This window comes from Parasteatoda tepidariorum, chromosome 2 (assembly GCF_982258835.1).
Source record: "Parasteatoda tepidariorum strain Cologne lab strain chromosome 2, Ptep-v5.0, whole genome shotgun sequence".
Lineage (NCBI taxonomy): Eukaryota > Metazoa > Arthropoda > Arachnida > Araneae > Theridiidae > Parasteatoda > Parasteatoda tepidariorum.
The window spans coordinates 17186737-17205804 of NC_141756.1; the positions used below are offsets into that span (position 1 = coordinate 17186737).

Consider the following 19068-nt stretch of genomic DNA (forward strand, 5'->3'; position numbering starts at 1 on the left):
TTTTTTTGTCTCTGTTAACTCTTTATAAATAAAACATATAAAAAATAAATGGATTTTATTTGTTGTAAGTTAAGAAAAAACCATTATCCCTATGGAGAAAGCCTGTTTGCATTTAAGTGCACATCACATAGATGCTAAGCTCAAACTTATATTAATATCGCCAACTCTGGAAATGACGTTGCGCAGCCTTCTTTTTGCTTGCTTACTTAAATTGTGTGAAATGAGGAAATCAAAACAGCTAAAAAGTAATAAGAATTAATAAAAATGATATCTAAAAATCGTTACATATATACACCTTTCTCTTCATTTAAAGAAACTGATGAAAGATGTTTCTTGTAGATGATTTTTTCTTCTACAGCAAAACAAAAGTAAAAATTCTTTATCTCACATTTGATTTGTTCATGTCAGCTTAAGACTTGCCATTTTTTGTGGTCCAATTGAATCACATGCTCTTGCAACGTCATATAGTTGTTTCTTTTATCAAGAACGAATGATCTTCTTATTTATCGAAGTCCAGGATTTCAGTAAGACTATAAAACTATAACCTTTTTTTAAAAAAATTTATGATATATATTGTAAAAGATAGCAAGAATTATATTTTTGCCTGGCGTGTTTAACTTTTAAAGCTTTTATATTGTTTTGAAAACATATTCATAAGATAACAAAATAGAATGGAACTAAATGCCGTCATATAAAGCTTATTTAAATCCTATGGCGCAAAGGCCATTTCTTAACTTGCAACGGAGTATAGTAGTTATTGGTAGCACATAAGTTTCACTCAAATTTGCAAAAAAAAAAAACCCCCCAAACAAATAAACTTTTATTAATGAAATTATAGTTTAAATACTGAAACATGCATATAATTATAGAGATGTTTAAACAGGCATTACTTCACTTATCTGCTTAATGAAAATTTATTAATGGTAGCAACCAACTGGAATACATTGCATTTTAAAATAAAATAGAGTAAACAGCCTAAACTTTACAATAATTGGTTTAATGATAATAGTCGAGTGATATATTTCAGCTTCTGGCTTGGAGATCTTTATAGCTAGTATTGATATATTTAAAAATTAAACACTTAATACATAAATTTTAACTGGGGACAAGTATTTTGATAAAATACTACCTTTGTGTATATTTCCAATCATTTGTCATAAATCAAGAAAAATATGTTTTACAGACAAATAATGCTTAAGTAAATTTTGATAATATTTTGTGTTGACCTATGGTTCTAACATTTAAATATTTATATGCATTCTAAGTTTTTTTTAAAATGTCTTACATTTTTGTTAATTTTTCAAAAAATTTAGAACTAAAATTTCCAAAACACTGAACATCTTTTCTTCAGATAATTTTTTATTGCCATAAGAGGTATAGACTTTTTCAAATTTATGATCTAAGCTATGATGACGCTGTGGTAAATTCACCAAGCTGTTATAGAATTGGATTATGGTTTCCTTCAGTGGCTGCTTGAAGCTCACTCAGGGTTATATGGGAAGTTAAGGTGGTTAGTGTGTAATGCCGACCACACTGCCATTTTCATGCAATGTGGTTTAAAAATTGTGAAGCTAAAACCTTCATGAACAACAACTGGCTCTTTTGACATACTTGACTTATTTATGACCTGTTCAACAATTTAAGAAAAGAAAAAATTCGAAATATGTTCCTCTAGAATATTATTAGTTCCTATTCCAAAACTGAGCATTGTTTAGATATTTTCAGAGTTTTTGAAATTAATACAGAAATATGTTGTACTTTTGGCAGTAATTTATTCAGAGTCACTTGAAATTTTTGAATATTATTTAAAAAATTCAATAATTTTTAGCAAAGTAAAAAATTTTGTTCTCCTTAAAAAAGTATTCAAGTAAAAATGATAAATTTTTTAAAATTTGCAGTGGAATCTCCATTATGCTACCTTCAGTAGTTTTCACTTTAATTGGGTCACGTATTTGTGTTTGAGTAACACAAAAGCAAACTGAATATAGACTATTTTTTTTTAAATATTCTTAAATTTATTTATCCAATATTTACACCAATTATAATGATTCTCCATTTGTGGTACATCTATTGTATGACAAAATTTATTAATATAATCATCATGCAATTAAGATAATATTACATAAAAAAACTAAAATGAATTTCATTTCCTCAAAAAGAAAAGAACTACAATAGAGCTTGCATAAAATAAATTTCTGTTAAAATAAGTTTTTACTTTTTAGCACAATTTCACTTAACAACATAAATTTTAACTTAAATTTAGTATTGACTAGATTTTCTTAACAGTAAAAACACAAATAAAACTTTTTTATTACTGAGTGTGATCAGTAATTTCATAACAATTTTCAGGTCATTCAAATCTAAAAAATTCCTCTATGCATTCAAAACTTCTTTTAAATGCTTAGTTGTAACTAAAAGAGTACCTCTACACTACTGCATTTGCAACGCATTCATAATTAGAATTCATTGTTTAGAATAGTACCTGGTCCAGGCTTGAATTAATGTAAAGTGTTATACAGTTCATATTTTTAAATATCTAGAAGTAATATTAAACATAATGCTAAACTTAGCTTTGTATCAAGAATCTAGAGCAAGCTGACACAAGGATATGCATTATGTTTTTAAAAATGCATTTGTACAGTTAATGGTTTACATTTCAATTGAATTATTTGTAGAAAGGACTTTAAAAACAAAAAAATAGACTTAATATTTTTTTCCCTCTCTGTATTAAATTTTCTAATATTTATGAACATTGAATTTTTTCATTCTAGGCCTTTTAATTCATTATATGTTAATTTCACAAAGTACTAAAAAATAATTTATAAAAAGGTAAAACTAGTTAGGGGACAAAATCAAATGATGATTTTATGCAATAGGTGTAAGTCTAAAAAAATAATAAATTTAAACATACAATATAAAAAATGGCAAGTTATGGGTAATGGACATTTAAAAAAAAATTATTTTTAAGCAATTTACTTAATATATTCAATTAAAAACATCATCATTATAGATAATATTCCTTCCCATACCATGTATTTTACTTAGCAAGTACTAAGTTCAATAAATGAATCAGTAAACAAATTATTCTTTTTGATATGTGTAATTAAGTCTAGTACTCCATAATAAAATAAATAACAAAATACCGTATTTTGTTCATACAATAAAATTTGATCAAAACTTTGGGAAAATAATGAGACTCCTTTTTAAGAAAAGTCATAATTAGAATTCATAGAGAAATAAGTATGTGGTATCAGTAAAGAATAAAGTAATTTTATTTTTCTTTTAATAACAAGGAAACATAGTTAACCCCTAAACTCTATCATTTAAACAATTATGGTAGTAAACTTTCTAATCATCAAATGAGTAATTTATATAAAAAGCTCTTATTCAAATATACTTCAGAATGAAGTAACACAGGACATCAACTAAGATAATTTTTAAAATGATATACAAATGTTTAAATAATGCAAAATCCTGTACAGATGATAATGAATATAGGAATGTGTCTTTTCAACATCATGAGTTAAATCACACACAAATCACAAATATCTCTAACAAACTTCTAACACCAATAACTGGATTAGACTTGATGTACTTGATTAAATGATAATAGTTTATGTAAATAAGATTTATCCTTCTTTGTCACCCATCTTCACTTTTGAGTTCTGAAAAAAAAGAGAAAAAATAACTAAATAATTTAACAATCATCTAATGAGCATTATTTTTTTTAGTCACTTTTTTCTAAAAAATACGGCGATGTGAAAAAGTTAAATCAAGATTTTCAGCGTCAAATCTTTCATTAAAAAATTAAGAACAATTTTTCGTTTTGATTTCCACCTAACTTTCTCTTTTACAAAAAACGTTTGTTTTTATAGCCTTCTTATTTTTCTCAACTTTACAACTATAGTTTTTTTTAAATACCTGCTAGTTTTTGTAGTTTTCCTTCCCATGTAACCTAAATGTGGGTCAGTTCTATCAAAAAGTTCTCCACGAAGGCAAATACCTGATCGAAGAGTTTCCTTGTCTTCTGATTTGGGTTCAAAATTACAAGGTTACTGAGTTAAACATAAATTGTCGTAAACCCAAAAATTGGGTCAACTGTTCAAAGACAAACGGCTGTTCACATGTTAAATTTTTATCATTGTGGTAAATTTTTTATTTAGTATAACTTTCAATCAGGCTAATTACCCCAATAAATACAAAATATCGAAATGAAACTTTATTTACTTTCTTGATTTATGTCATTAAAAAAGCACGTGGTCTAATGTTCAGCTTTCTAACTCAATGGGAAGTGGGAGAATTAGTGATAAGTCAGTGAGTGAGAGCTTTACCTTTTATATATACAGATTGAAACTCATATCCTTTAGTATGATATTTTAAACTGTAATATTTTTAAAATAAATGAAATCTAGAATGAAAAAATAACTAGCTTCAGTTAAATACTTATTAGAAAAGCTCATTCATTTTAATCCATAATTTCAAATCAGCATCGTTAAAAATCAAAAACTTAATAGTCTTGCAGCACATCATTACATATAGTTGCTCTTATAACATAACCCAGTTAACTCGATGTGAAGTACAGTTTTTTCTTAAAAAAGTCATCCATGGAAAACTTATAATATACTATTTTTTACATTTCTGTTAATCTTTAGAGAACATACTATTACAAATATTAGGGAGACCGGAAAGTAATGTCGTTTTGGCACATTAAATATTCATTAGTCATAAAAACCAATTAATTTTTTTCTATCCCGCATTGAAAGGTTGTTGCTAACGAGGGTGAATACATTTTTGATTAAAAATAAAATCTTGATAACAAACATCAAATGCACCAGAACAACATTACTTTCCAGTCCCCCTAATATAATGAAATTCTATTGCAAATTTTAATAGTTTATTAATCATGAAGTAAAACTTTTGCACATGATTAGTATACAATAAGATTTAATTGTTTACTAACCATGTGTAAAAAGCCCAACAATAAAATAATTTTTTTTAAATTGATATTTTTGAGCACCAACCACTTTTCCCAGAATTGTGGTACAAAATAGTTTTGACCAATCAAAAAATGTTTAATTATTAAATATTTTTATTTAGTTTATTAAAATTTCTTAAAAAAGAACAGAAATATTTTTAAATAAAGAAATATACTTTATAAAGAAATATATGTTATAAAAAAAAACATAATTATAAAATATATAATAAAATTATTACCATGATAATAGCAACAATAAGACCAAAAAGACCTATGGCACTAGCAAAAATCTCCACTATTAATATTTTCACAAACAGAGCAGGGTTCGCAGCATCAGCTAAAGCAGCACCTGATCCAACAATGCCTACAGCCAATCCACAGAAAAAGTTGCACAATCCTACCGTTATACCAGCACCAAACATAACATAACCTAAAAAATATAATGATTAAAAGATTTTTCCTGAACTATTAATATTTTTTGTCATAAACCAATAGATACTTACAGCTCGCCATGAGAAAAATGGAATGTTATTTGTAAAAATAAAAATTATATGTTATAATAAAAACATATAAACATAAAATATTACCATTAAAAATAGAACAGTAACTAAAGAAAGGGAACTTAATTTAGAAGACTTTGGCAGTTCATGATGATTGTTCAACTTTTATTTTTTTAAAACTTCTACAGTAGTGACTTCTTAAAGTTTATTATAATCTCTTGTCAATAAGAACAGATTTTTGATTTTAACCATTTCCAAACAATATTTAATATTAAAAGCAATATTCATTGTGTAGAATTCAGTATATAAATTTCCTAGTCTTTTTATATACATCTTGCACTAGAAAAAACTAGGCTGCAACTGAGGTGAGACTCGAAAAAAGAGAGGCTTTAGTTACTTCAATTATGAAAAATAGTTCCCAATATAGTTTCCACATGCGTAAACTAGCAGCTAAAATAGTCTTCTTCCTCTAACATATTTTTTATGCTTATATAACATAATCTAAATGTTCTTTTTTTCCCTGAGAAACCTATACTGTATGTGTGTGTGTGTATATATATATAGGGCCCGCACTAAGGATTTGAAATTATTAGCCAAATATCTAAAGTATTCTCAAATTTTCGAAAGTCTCTGCCAAATGCAAACTTAAAATTTTTTTTATGATGAATTTTTTTCCCATAGAAAACTATTTTACGGTAGTTTTTTATATTGTATAAAAGTGTTTGTTTGTATCCTATAAAAGTGAATATTAAGTAATGTAATTAAAAGTCATTCAACATATATCGAAATAAATATCGTTACTAGGTTGAACGAATGTCACTGTCAGAGCAAATTGTTAACAGAGGTAACGTAGGATTCTCGAAAGTTAAATTCTTGTATTGTTATATAGTTTTTTTAAAAATGTTTTCTGCTTAATCGGAGTTCCGCTGCATTGAAATGAAAGCAGTGTACCTACATAAGTTTTATATAGATATTTTGGGATGCATTGAAATATTGCCCAGTCTTGCATTTTTGTAAAGTTATGCATGATCAGAGATTATATACAGGGTATCTGCTACATTTTACATTTTCAAATTCATGACTTTCCATGATTAATTCCAAGAGTTTTTCATGACTTTAACGAAGTTACTATTTTTACCGACAAAAACACAACAATAAATTTAAAAATGCATTATATTAACATTCATTGAAATGATAGGTATAACCAACATTGTTATACTCTGCATCTTCATATTTATAGATTTTAAATTTTAAAAACAGACTAAAGAAAGAGTTGAAGCAATAAAATAACTGAAAAAAAAAATACAAAAGCAAATACTTTTTTTTCTGCTGAGTTACATTCTAAAGATACTTTTCTTGTTCATCGGAAAGAAATACTCCCGATTTTTTCTGTTCTCATTTCGGAATAAAAATTTGGCCAACGACTGGTTTGCTTCAATTAGAATTTTAAATTGATGAAATAAAAATAAAAAATTCTGAAATCACAGAAGTTTAAAAGATAATTTGCTCTGGAAATGTTTTTTCTTTCATTTTTTAAAAAAGAACACCATAATTTTTAAAGATCACGATAAAAACATTTTATATTTTAATTAAATATGACTGTGAGTGGGGATTTTATTACAAATTCAGATATTCGGAACACCATGAAATTGGGGAGAGGGAGTTAAATTCCAATTTAAAAATTAAATTTTTCGGTGACCTAAATTCATGACTTTTTTAAAAAAATAGTTAAAAATCATGACAAATTTTGTTCAATACCGAAATTCATGACTTTCTAGGTGAGCGGATACCCTGTATATAATAATGCTAATAGTTAAGCTCATTTTCACATATTGGATGTGGGACAATGTGGTGATGGATGAATAGAATAATATATCCTTTATATTAGTACATATTACTAGAAATTAATAATTATTGCTTTCTTTAAAATTAAGATTTTTTACTTCTTATAAAAATATTTTACAAAAGAAAGGGTCACAAAAATAACATGACTGTATGTAAACCTCTGACTGCAACATCAAAAAAAAAAAATTTTCAAATAATGAGTTGTAACTTTGGTGAATAAGAATCAAAAGTCAATTTAATGCAAATCACGATAAGCATTACGTTAATTGCCTTCATACAGTCATAAGCAGTTTGCAATTCGTGGGAAATGAAATCGAATATGAAGTATCTAATTGTGCTTAACAGCAGCAAAAACTATTCATAGAAAATTAATCAGAAAAGGTAAAATTTATTTTTACTCTAATTATTGGTGTAAAATTATGAAAAGTTAAGTATTTATGTATTACCAGGGGTCTGTCTAGGTTTTTCTGAAAGGTACCTATTTTGTGAAAATTTAGACATAATTTGTGAAAAATTAAAAATTATATTACAAAATCAATACAAAAACATGGTAAAAATATAGATTTATCGTTTCTTAAGGGATACAAAAATAAAATTTTAAGAAAAAGTATTTTGTGAAACTACCGTTTTTCCTAAAGTTGAATTTGTGAAACTACCGTTTCACCTAAAATTGAATTTGTGAAGGTACCGCTAAACGGTAGTAAATTCGGCCTGGACAGACCCCTGATCACACAACATTTCTGTACAGCGATGCCTAAGTCACCAAGTTCAGCTACATAAGTGCAGCAAACAATCGCATCATCGTTTTACACACAGAGAAAGCATTCTCTCATTTCCATGCGTATGTGTAAGAAATTCTACATAGAAAAATTGATGAAGGCAAAATTAGAGAATGGCGAGGAAATTTCATACGAATTTTTTTCAAAAGCATTTTAAAGTTTTCAAGGACTTGGTACCATTTTTAAGTACTTCTCATTGAACATTGAAAAACTAAAGTCCTTAAGATTTTTACAAGGTCACAAAAAAAAAATTATTTTAAAAATTTCTTTAAATCCTAAAGCTTGAGCTGTAAATAACAAGACATAATAAATACAATTATTGAAACTGCATAGAAATTATGTTATAAACAAAATCAAACACTTACCTGACATGAAATTCAAGGCCTTCAATTTTTGATCCGCCTCAATTGTTTCAATGTTAAAATACTAGTATGAAAAAAATAAATAAATTAGAAAATGAAGTTAACTTTCACGCAGATTTGATTTTGCCACTTTATTGATCACTAATAGACACCTTAATACTGTTATAAAACATAATAGAGTAAAATTGTATATTTAATAGTTTTCTGTAACTTTATTCATTGAAAAAAGTAATAAACAATGGAATTAGGAGATTGTTCATTGACGATGCAGACTTTTATCAAAGTGTAATTATCAATTATATTGTTATTTAGTTAAATAGTCAATCAATTATATTATTTAGTTGTGATTAATTTCTTTTTTAACAAATAAGTCTCAAGTTTCTCACATATAATAATAAGCAGGTGTACTGTACACATTGTTGTATACAGGACTTATTTTTTATTCAGCAACAAATAACTGTTAGAAAACTAATTTCTTCATTTTTACATTGTTTCTTGAATCCTCACATTTAAAAAAATTTTACAAACAGGATGTATAAGTTATAGTAATGTTTCTGATATATATATATATATATATATACATATATTAGAAATGTTCCACTAATAATTTTTTTGCATGCTCTGTTATGTATGTTCGTTTGCAATACCCAAAATAAAACTTTCATATGCCCAAACATACTTTTCAAATGCATACTAATAAAAATATATGAATACACCTGCATATAATGACATTAACAACATATCTACATCAACAATTTTATTTTAATTACAAATAAATCAGAAGTATAAAGTATTACTAACAAAGTGTTAGGAATTATTATTTAAGTCCAAATAAATATTGAAGCAGTAAAGGCAAAAAAATATCTACTTTTAGACAATCTTACGCTTGCATTTACTTTCTCATTGCAATTTATTAAGCTATTAAATTAAGTTCTTATGCACAACAATCAGAATAAACTTTTTTCAATAAAAAAAAAGCTTGACTAAGAGAACAAAAAAGAATATGCGAAACTTACTTCATAAATTCTTATTTTTTTAAGTAAACAATTCTTAAAAAATATTATCAATTTTCTCCCCCTTCTCCTTTGCCATATTTATCTGTCCCCTCTAGGTATTCTATAAATTATAGTCAAAATCTCAGGGACATTTTAGGTGTTTACAGTATTCTTGATTAAATTTTACTTCCCAGCCAGACATGCCTGATTGGAATTTTTACATTACTACAACTATATATATGAATATAATTTTAAAAAGAGTTAAATAACAATTTAAACATTGATTAGATTTTTCTGAGTAGCATACTTGTTGCAATATGTTTCTATAGTCACAGTCTACTTTTAAAATAATTTAATCTCTAATAATAAAAGATTAAACAAACCATTTAATTAATATTCCATGGTTACAATATCTAAAGAATAAAAAAAAAAAACTTCTTTTTATACCTAACTTCTGAAAGATTGCTCTAAGATAGTTCAATGGCTTGCCAAATGCTTTTTTCAAAAGCATGAAAATAAAGGTTAACTGGGTAGGCTTCATAGTGGTTAAAATTAAAATCAAGGAAAAATTCTACAAAAAAAATCAGATCGTTTTTTGTGCGATATGTGCACACTATTTTTAAGATGTGGAAACTAAGGATTAAAAAGAAATAGTGTAATCCATTACCTTGAAAAATTTGTTTTGTGTGGCATATTTTATACATGGGCTAAAATCAATGTTTTCAAAAAAAAAAAAAAAAAAAAAAAAAAAATAGAATCAAGTTGATCAAAAATGATTTTAAGAAACGAAATTTTTTTTGAATGCATACATATGGTGAGAAATGTTTTAACCTAACTTCAGAAATAGCTTCCTCGACATAAAAATGAGATCAAGATAACTGATAATTATAGCCATTTTCATGCAATAATACTTCGAAACTAAATTGTATATAATCCAGAAACTTAAGAATAAATGTATACAGATGGTAAACCTTATAATCAGAAAAAAGAACATTAAAATGAAAAGGAAAAAAAACAAAGAGATTAAAAACCACTATTTATGACAAATGGATATTTAAAAGTACTTTCGATTTTGCAATAAAATAAAATGTACAAGAAAAGACAAACAAGGCATTTACTGCAATTTTCTAGTCAAAAATGTTAATGAGTTACATCATATCCAACCTATTTTTAAAAATTTAATTAAAAAAATAATTTTTATTTTCTTAATAAAGTGACTAAAAGACTGTAACTAAGTCTTCATATGAATATTTTGGGGATAGCCTCCAAATAAGGAAAAGCGTATGTTTGCATTTTTTAAAAAAATTATTAAGTTTTATCATGAATCATTAAATAAAACATGAAAAATATTCCAAAATGACTGAGTTTTGAAATTATACATTATAAAATAAGTAAATAACCCCTGAATAATAATCGATAATAAGGTTTACTGGAGTCAAAAACTGTACGTAATAAAGACCGGGACGTTTACGATGATTAAAAACATGCCTTTAATGGTAAACCCCACATAATATAGAACTATCGTGACAACATCAAAAAGATAACATATATATAAATATGATGATAAATGACCACATGGCGATAAACAGTGTTTTTAAAGATGTGGTCCACCCTGCCAGGCCTTTGATCCATATAAAATAAGTAGCCATTCTTTAAAAACTGCCCTTTTATTTTTTCAGAAACAGGTTGTTTTTTCTTAACCACTTGTTTTTATGAAAAGTCCAAAGAAAAAAAACTTCTTCCTTCGCACCATATTAAACCTGATCTGTGTTGTCCACAATAGATTAAGCCCTTAAATTCTGTCGAAGATAAGCAATCTTTTTGTCCGGAAAAAAGCAGAATATATGTCTGGTTTTAAACATGTGCTTTCTTTCTTCTGAATGTCTTTGCCTCTTCATAGATGAAACAAAGACGAGTTAATTGATGGAAGGTTACAAAATTTAAAGACAGAGCTTATTAAAAACTAAGCTTGAAGTTTATCAGTAAATAAAAATAAGAAAACATTTATAGTCAAGAAAAACATGTACCAGAAAATCAGGACTCATTAATCTAAACTATAATTTTTAGTTCCAATATACTCAATCTGTAAAATACCTTTGCGATTAAATATGGTTGCAATTTTAACAGTAAAAATATTATTTTTAGTTTTTAAAATACTATTCTATAAATATTCAAAATTCTATAAATAGTTGCAATTTTAAAGATAAAAAAGATTTTTTTCTGACATTACATACAATTGGTGTTATTCTCGTTTCTTTTTTTTTTGTTGTCAAAACAAAAAGAGACACTAACTATTTCATAAAAATATTTCGACACAAAAGCTCTACTTGGTTTCTATATATACCTGATATAAATATATCACTTTAAAATCTAAATAATACTTACTTTCAGTTGATTAACTAACACAATTGCCATTATTATTCCATAGATAGCAACAGCCTCACAGAAAATGATGCTAACAAGATTTTTGGTTCGTATACGAGGGGCTTTTACTCCACCACCAACAATACTCACACCAGTCGTGTAGATTCCCCTGAAAATATTTCAATCAATTGTTAACAAATGTGTGCTAAAATAGAATGCTAATTTTTAAGTTGTAGGTAGAAAATTATAGAGGTAGATGCAAAAAAACTAAACTTTTAAATTCTGAATTTATGTAATAAAATGTGTGATTAACAATTTTTTATTCATATCTACGTGATAGTAATTCTAGTATGTTCTCGCCTATAGGTTAATAGTTAAAAAAAAAAGAAAAGAGGTTTACAATAGAAAAAAATATGACTTAGCAACATGTATATATCTTAAAATAAGTTTTAAGGTTTTTATTCAGTGGAACATTGATTATTCAAACTTTTTTTCATCTAACTACATCTGTTAACCAAAGACAATACAGAATTTTTAGATTTTTTTAAAAATATGTTGTTGAAATACAGCTTTGTAAATATTTATCTTCATTTAAATTTATCTTATTAATTAATCTAAATCTATCTTCCTTTTTTCCTGACAAAATTATGCCAATACAATCATGCAATCAACAATTTTTGATAGGTAGTTATATACAGTATAGTATACAGTTGCCTGGTTTTAGATTTTTGATAAGCACCTTTGTTTTTAAGTAATATAAAAAAAAATTGAACATTGTCATAATTGGTTTTCATCAATTTAAACTTTAATAAAATTAGATTCTAAAAAATATAAAAGCTAAAAAACATGTAGTTTTAAATTACTTACTCAAAACCACAAATCCCACCATTTTATTGCTTTTAAGTTTTGAGAAAAAATTTATAAAAATTCAAAAAACTTTTAACAGTGGGTACTACAAAGTTTGTGGCTGAATAATAAAACTAGTTAAGATTAATAAAAATAATGACTCTTTTGAAATAAAGATACAAACAATGAGAATCAACAATATACAAATGAAATAACACATTTGATTCATGACATTGATTAGAGACAATGGATAAAACAAAAAGTTTTACTTTTCACCATTTAAATCCATGGAATAGGAGGATACTGCACAAGATGAAATAACTTCTCATCATAAATAAACAAGACAAGTTCGTCTATGCTTCACATTTATTACTATTTATCCCGATAAATAGAATACAAAAATAAAACTATTAAATTTAGAACAAAAATTGAAATGTTGAATATCTATTTTAACTTCTCATAATAGTCCAAAATTTGAAAACATGAAGAACAAACAATTAAATAAAAAAAAAACTGTTTTTTTATAACTACAAATTTAAGTGTTCCAATAGGTTTATTTAAAAATTTTTGAACTGAATTCAGGTAATTAGGTCAATAAAAAACTAAATACACTAAATGGTGTTTTATGGTAAATTTATGGTGTAAATACACAATAAAAACACTAAAATTTAATATATAAATAAAATTAGAGTTTGCTACAGTGAAAATAATAAAACGAAACATAAAAATCAAATAACTAAATAATTATAAACCCAGAAATTCAATGTTCTGCAACACCAACGAATGAACGTAATCAAAACTAATAATTCTCAAAGTACTAATAATTTATTGAATAAGTATATTGATTATCGTAGAATCATATCATTATCATACATATTAATCCCCTTTATTTATTCAAACAAATAATACTTTAATTACTTAAACAGTAACCCATACATTTACACACGGCCAATATTTCATCAGGCAATTCACTAATTATAAGACATACGTTGACTTACACACAATCGTTTATCGAGCAAAATGATACTTTAATAACGAAATTCAAGCCCAATGATTCTTTCAGGTAAAAAGTAACATTTCAAAATACAAATTATTTACAATCTAAGATCTGATTTCATTACCAGGAAAAATTTGCACAAAATCAGCAACTTATATTAATCATCTAGTTAATTCCAGGCATTCAAAAAACAATTTCAATATGAAATAATATTTCATAATATCCGGGAATATAATACCAAGTCAAAGAAAATTACACAAAATAAATGACAAAAATTAAACTTTGATTAGAAAAGTGAATATTATTTAAATTGCCAAAACAAATCATTCATTTGTACCTATGGAATTGAAAAATCAACTTTAATAACTTGTTAAATTAAAAAAAAAATTAAAAATAGGTGAAACAGCTCAAAGATCCCTCGAATTTTTTAATCCTTAAACGTATTTGCCCACGGATGAAAGTTACTGGCAAATTTGCACATGCCCATGTCTCTCACACGGGCATTCTTGTATCTTGCATTATTTCATTTCTAATGCCCATCTGCGAGCCATTCTAGTAGAAATAGAGAGGTTAGATTATAATTAAATTTATCTACCACAGATGACACCCACGCGGCACTTTTCTAGTGTAAACCACGTGGTGCATTTTGATGATTAGCTTTTTGATATATTGATTTTAATATTTTGATATTCAAAATAAACCTGCAATCAAGTTGTTTAAATCTCCCATAGCTGAAATTGCAAAAAATAGCTTACATTATACCTATATATTCATTTTCTGTAAAAAAAAAAAAAAAAAAACATTTCTTACCAGCTTTTCCAAAAAAAAAAAAAAAAAAAAAAAAAAACTCTTGCTTTAAGGGGTTAAAGGGATCCAATTACCTGAAATTAGGAAGGAAAGGATGGGAAAATAAACAATCGCTTGATCAAGCAGGGGGTGGCCTCGTAGGCAACCAATTATCACCTTAATTTTGATTTGGAAAGATAAAGGGTTAATTTTTGATAGGCTAAACATGCTGAAAATACTGTAACAAAATTCAACATGTGCATAAATAACTAAAATAAGAAAAGGAAGTGGAAATAAAAACAAATGAAAGAAAAATTTTTATATTCATTTTGAAAGCAAAATGTATAAATGTAAATTTTATTAATTAACTAGAAAAAAAATACTAATTTTAATAATAATAATAATAAAAAAAAAACCTCTATTAAAAAATTCACTTACGTGAATTTTGAGACACCCTGTATTTATTTTTCATTAAAAGAGTTATTTTTATTGTTTTTCTAAAGATTGCAAAAAAAAAAAAAAAAAGAAAGAAAGAAAGAAAATAATTCTATATTATGTTCATTAAGAATTATGCTCATAGTATAGTACAGTACAGAACCAGTTATCCGGAAATCAGAAAACCGGAAAACCAAAAAACCGGAACGAAATTCGATAAATTTTCCCGCCATTTTTTAAACAAAAATTTTTTTTCCTCATAAGATTTTAGGATTTTTCTTTCTTTTTTGAAAGATGTTCACCTTACCATCATTTTGGAAATAATCATTAGTGTATTACTTCATCGTTTTTTCTCATTTTTAAGATTATTTCCCAAAAAAAAAATTTTTTTAGTTGGGTTTAACAATAAAAAAAACGGCTTTTTGTAGCGATTCAGAAAACCGGAAAAATCAGTTATCCGGAATAGCGATGGTCCCGATCGTTCCGGATAATCGGTTCCCTACTGTATCAATAACAAATTGAAGCTAATACTGTATGTTACATTTTTGGTTACTTTGCAATGACTTTCATCATATTTTATACTTAGAATATTATGTTTCTCGTGCCTGAAAATTGCAATATCAGTAGGAAGCTATTATAGTAAAAAAGTACTCAATTATAAAAATAAAGACACATAGTCAAAAAATCGTTACTAGTATTAAAAAAACTGAATTCATTAAATAAAATAAATTTGTAAAATAAATTATCAAGTACAGTCAATAAATTTATTTAAATATTTATGCAAAAACAATAGGATCAATAAAAAAGAATTGTAAATAACAGCTTCAATTAATACTCACAATGCAGCTCCAACTACAGACAAAGCAATGGCTAAACCTATACCTGTCGCTGCCCACATAAATGGGGAAAGCCCAGTTAATAACCTACAAAAATAATGAAAAAATAAATACATCAACAGATAATTAATCTTCATATCTAATTTAAAAAAAAGAAGAAAAATTATATGATGTAAATGAAACATATAAAAACAATTAAAACACTTCAGTAAAATTAGCTTCACATTTTTAATTAAAATAAGACTAATGAAGGAGAATAAACAAAATAATGAATGTTTTTTTTTAAATTATTGATGATTTTTATTCGAAATTTTTTTCAATAAATGATTCAAATTGTAAGAAATTTTTGTTGTATGCAATTTATAATTCATTATCAAATTGGTATGAATTATATTTTTTTAAAAATTATATTTCTCAAAATTTAAAAAAAAAATGATAAGATGTTAAATGGATATTTTAAAATACAATTAACAAAAGGATCACTTTTTTAGAATACAGAAAATATGCACAAATAGAAAAGTAAGATACTATAAACAAATTTTACTGATGATCTTTAAATTGATCCTTTAACCATTGATTAAAACTGGTAAAGAGCTGGATAGAGTAATAAAAGTAAAAAAATGTTGTACCATCTTTGATAAAAGTTATTTTTAATATTAATAATAGAATTGACTTTATTTTTTCACTTTATGAAAATACCCGCAACATTAAAAAATTATAAATGTAATATTTTCTTCATTACTTCCTAAATAAACAGACTCAACCTTCAACTTCCTTTTGCATTTTTTAGATTTTTAAAAACAAAGCTTTAACAACAACAAAAAAATATTTTGTGCAAAAATAATTACCATCCAAAGTCAAAACGTTCACCTTTACCAGATAAGCAATAATATAAAGCTGAAAAGAAAAAAAATACAATTTATTGCTTTAAATAATTAGTATATCATCATTTCATTATTATTTGTCATAAAAAGAGGATTTATATTATCATTATCGAGAATTAATATTTTCAGAATATCTTGATAGATGAATTAAATCTATGAAGGTAAACTTAAGCTGAAATTTTTATGATTCTTCTTTAATGTAAGAATAAAATCTCTTTGCTCTGAAGATAATTGAGTTCTGTCCAGAAATAAGGTTGTAATTGATAATTAAATTGTTTTTTTTAAAAAAAGAAGAAACAAAAATTAGATTTATTTAACAGGATTTTTTTTTCAGTCGAAGCAAATACAGTAAAACCTTCAGGAAAGACCATTGCTATTTACGACCACTTTTGAGAGGCACGGAATTCGTATGCCATTTTTTATGATTTCATTGAAATTGAATTAAGTTTCACAATTTTTCTTTCTTAGTTGGTAAAATTAAGAGTAGTAATTGAGAGGTTCCCAATTGTTTTTATATTATAAAAAATTAAAATAAAGAAAGTTGGGATAAACAACATTGCAAAAATTATTAGAAAAACAAGTTTTTATATTTTGCTGCTCGGGATGAGCCACATATTCGCTCGTGGGCCAATCTTGCCAAAAATTTTGTTTGATTAAAAGAATTTCGTTTTTTCTTCTTCCTATAAATAAAATGGTTCACTCAGATAGATAAAAAGAATTACAGCTAAAAAGTTGAATTAGAATGATGCATAAGATTCTCTAAAAGATTTCAGGTATCATGTGATCATGTCAGAATAAGACTATATCCCACATAAATAAAGGTCCTACTTAATATCTAGGCACCTTAAATCATTTCATTCTTTTTATTTTTCTCATAAGGCTTAATTTAATACTTTTTAAGTTTGTTGCAGTAAATATTTTTAGAAACCTTTTTTTATAGGATAAAAATGCAATTATGCTAGAGAAAATTTATTATTTTTGGGACACGATGTTTTATATGTTATTACGCAGCATAGCCATTTCTGGCTCTTGTGCCAATAAAATCCAAATAACTAACTAACTAACTAACATTATAGATGCAATGTATATCCAAACTGTTTTTTTTTTCCATGTAAGATATAAATCAAATGACCTAAAACAACCTTTCAATGTTGTCTGCACATTTCTACTGGCCATAAAAAATTAGAAAGGTTATTTAATTAACTACATAACCATTAAACTATTTTTTTCCTCATAAATTTTAAAGGCATTTATTTGTAATATTTCTTTATCATTCTTTTCTAATATTACTCTCAACTATTATGATTTATATTTTTATTCCAAATTAATGGCTTAAAACTAAAAGTGGCATTTTTTTAATATAAAGCAATCCCGTAATATCACCTTAATATGTAACATTTTATAAAAAAATATATGGAAAAATGTTATAAAAATATATTGAAGACAGTATGTAACTTTACTGCTCTAAAATTATTATTAAACAGCAAATGCGTTATATTTACTTTCATAAGGAGCTTTAGATAAAATTATTTCCAGTGGTAACTGTTATTAGAAATTAACTTTACGTAATATTAAACCATCAGACAAAAAAAGAAAGAAAAAAAAAACTTATTAATTTTTAAGTAACCAAAAGTTAAATAGAAATTTGAAATGCAAAATTGAATATTAAGTTGTATTGACAACTGAACAAAATGATTTAGTTTAAATTTTATTGCAAGTTAATCTGGAACTAGGACTTTGTTAATGCAATAAAAAACTTTGGGATGTTTCAATTGTGAACGAAAAATGGTTTGTAGTTCAGAAATAAAAATAATAACGTAAGAATCTGAAACTTCCCAAAGAATGGTTACATTGCAACAAAACAAGTTATAATTACTATAATGTAACTTTCTAGTTAGAAGGAAATAATGCAATCTTAATAAGTGTTCAGGAATAGAAATTTTAAATATTTCTGGAAAAAAAAACCCGTGTTTACTATCAAAATAACAATAACACCAAAATTTTTATGAAAAACCCAGGTGGGTTGGGCTTTTAGAAAAAAAAAAAAACTGGGTTTTTTTCAAACCCTGATGATTACACATTTTTAACTACAATTTGATCGTGATCTATCCGACATACAAACACTAATTAATGACTAGTAACATTAAATAGAAACTTGTAACTCTTAAATTTAAGACAAAACGATATTTAAACTTTTAAATTTAACCTACATATTGGTAAATTGGTTACACCTTAATATGTTTATCTTTCTTACCAATTATAGTGATTATTCCTAGAAATGTTGTATATACAACATATTGAGTTTGTGCTAGAAGTCCCATTTTTAAAATACTATTAAGATTTTAAATATATAAATATAATTATTCGGGACTAATGTCAATAGAAGAGAAAATAAAACTACCAGACCATCGATCCCATGATATTCTGAGCAGTCACAGTTAAATTGTGATCAATGAAGAATAAT

The 19068-nt window shown here is 25.8% G+C and overlaps 1 protein-coding gene across 1 annotated transcript; it reads right to left on the minus strand.

The window, feature by feature from the left end:
- Positions 1-1992: 1992 nt before the first annotated feature.
- Positions 1993-19042, minus strand: LOC107441577 (V-type proton ATPase 21 kDa proteolipid subunit c''). The gene is made up of 7 exons (XM_016054895.4): positions 18859-19042; positions 16569-16617; positions 15724-15807; positions 11842-11989; positions 8465-8525; positions 5215-5405; positions 1993-3665 (listed from the first exon to the last, which is right to left on the minus strand). Exons 1-7 carry the CDS (start codon positions 18923-18925, stop codon positions 3630-3632), a joined length of 636 nt encoding a protein of 211 aa, XP_015910381.1. The 5' UTR covers positions 18926-19042; the 3' UTR covers positions 1993-3629.
- Positions 19043-19068: the final 26 nt, after the last annotated feature.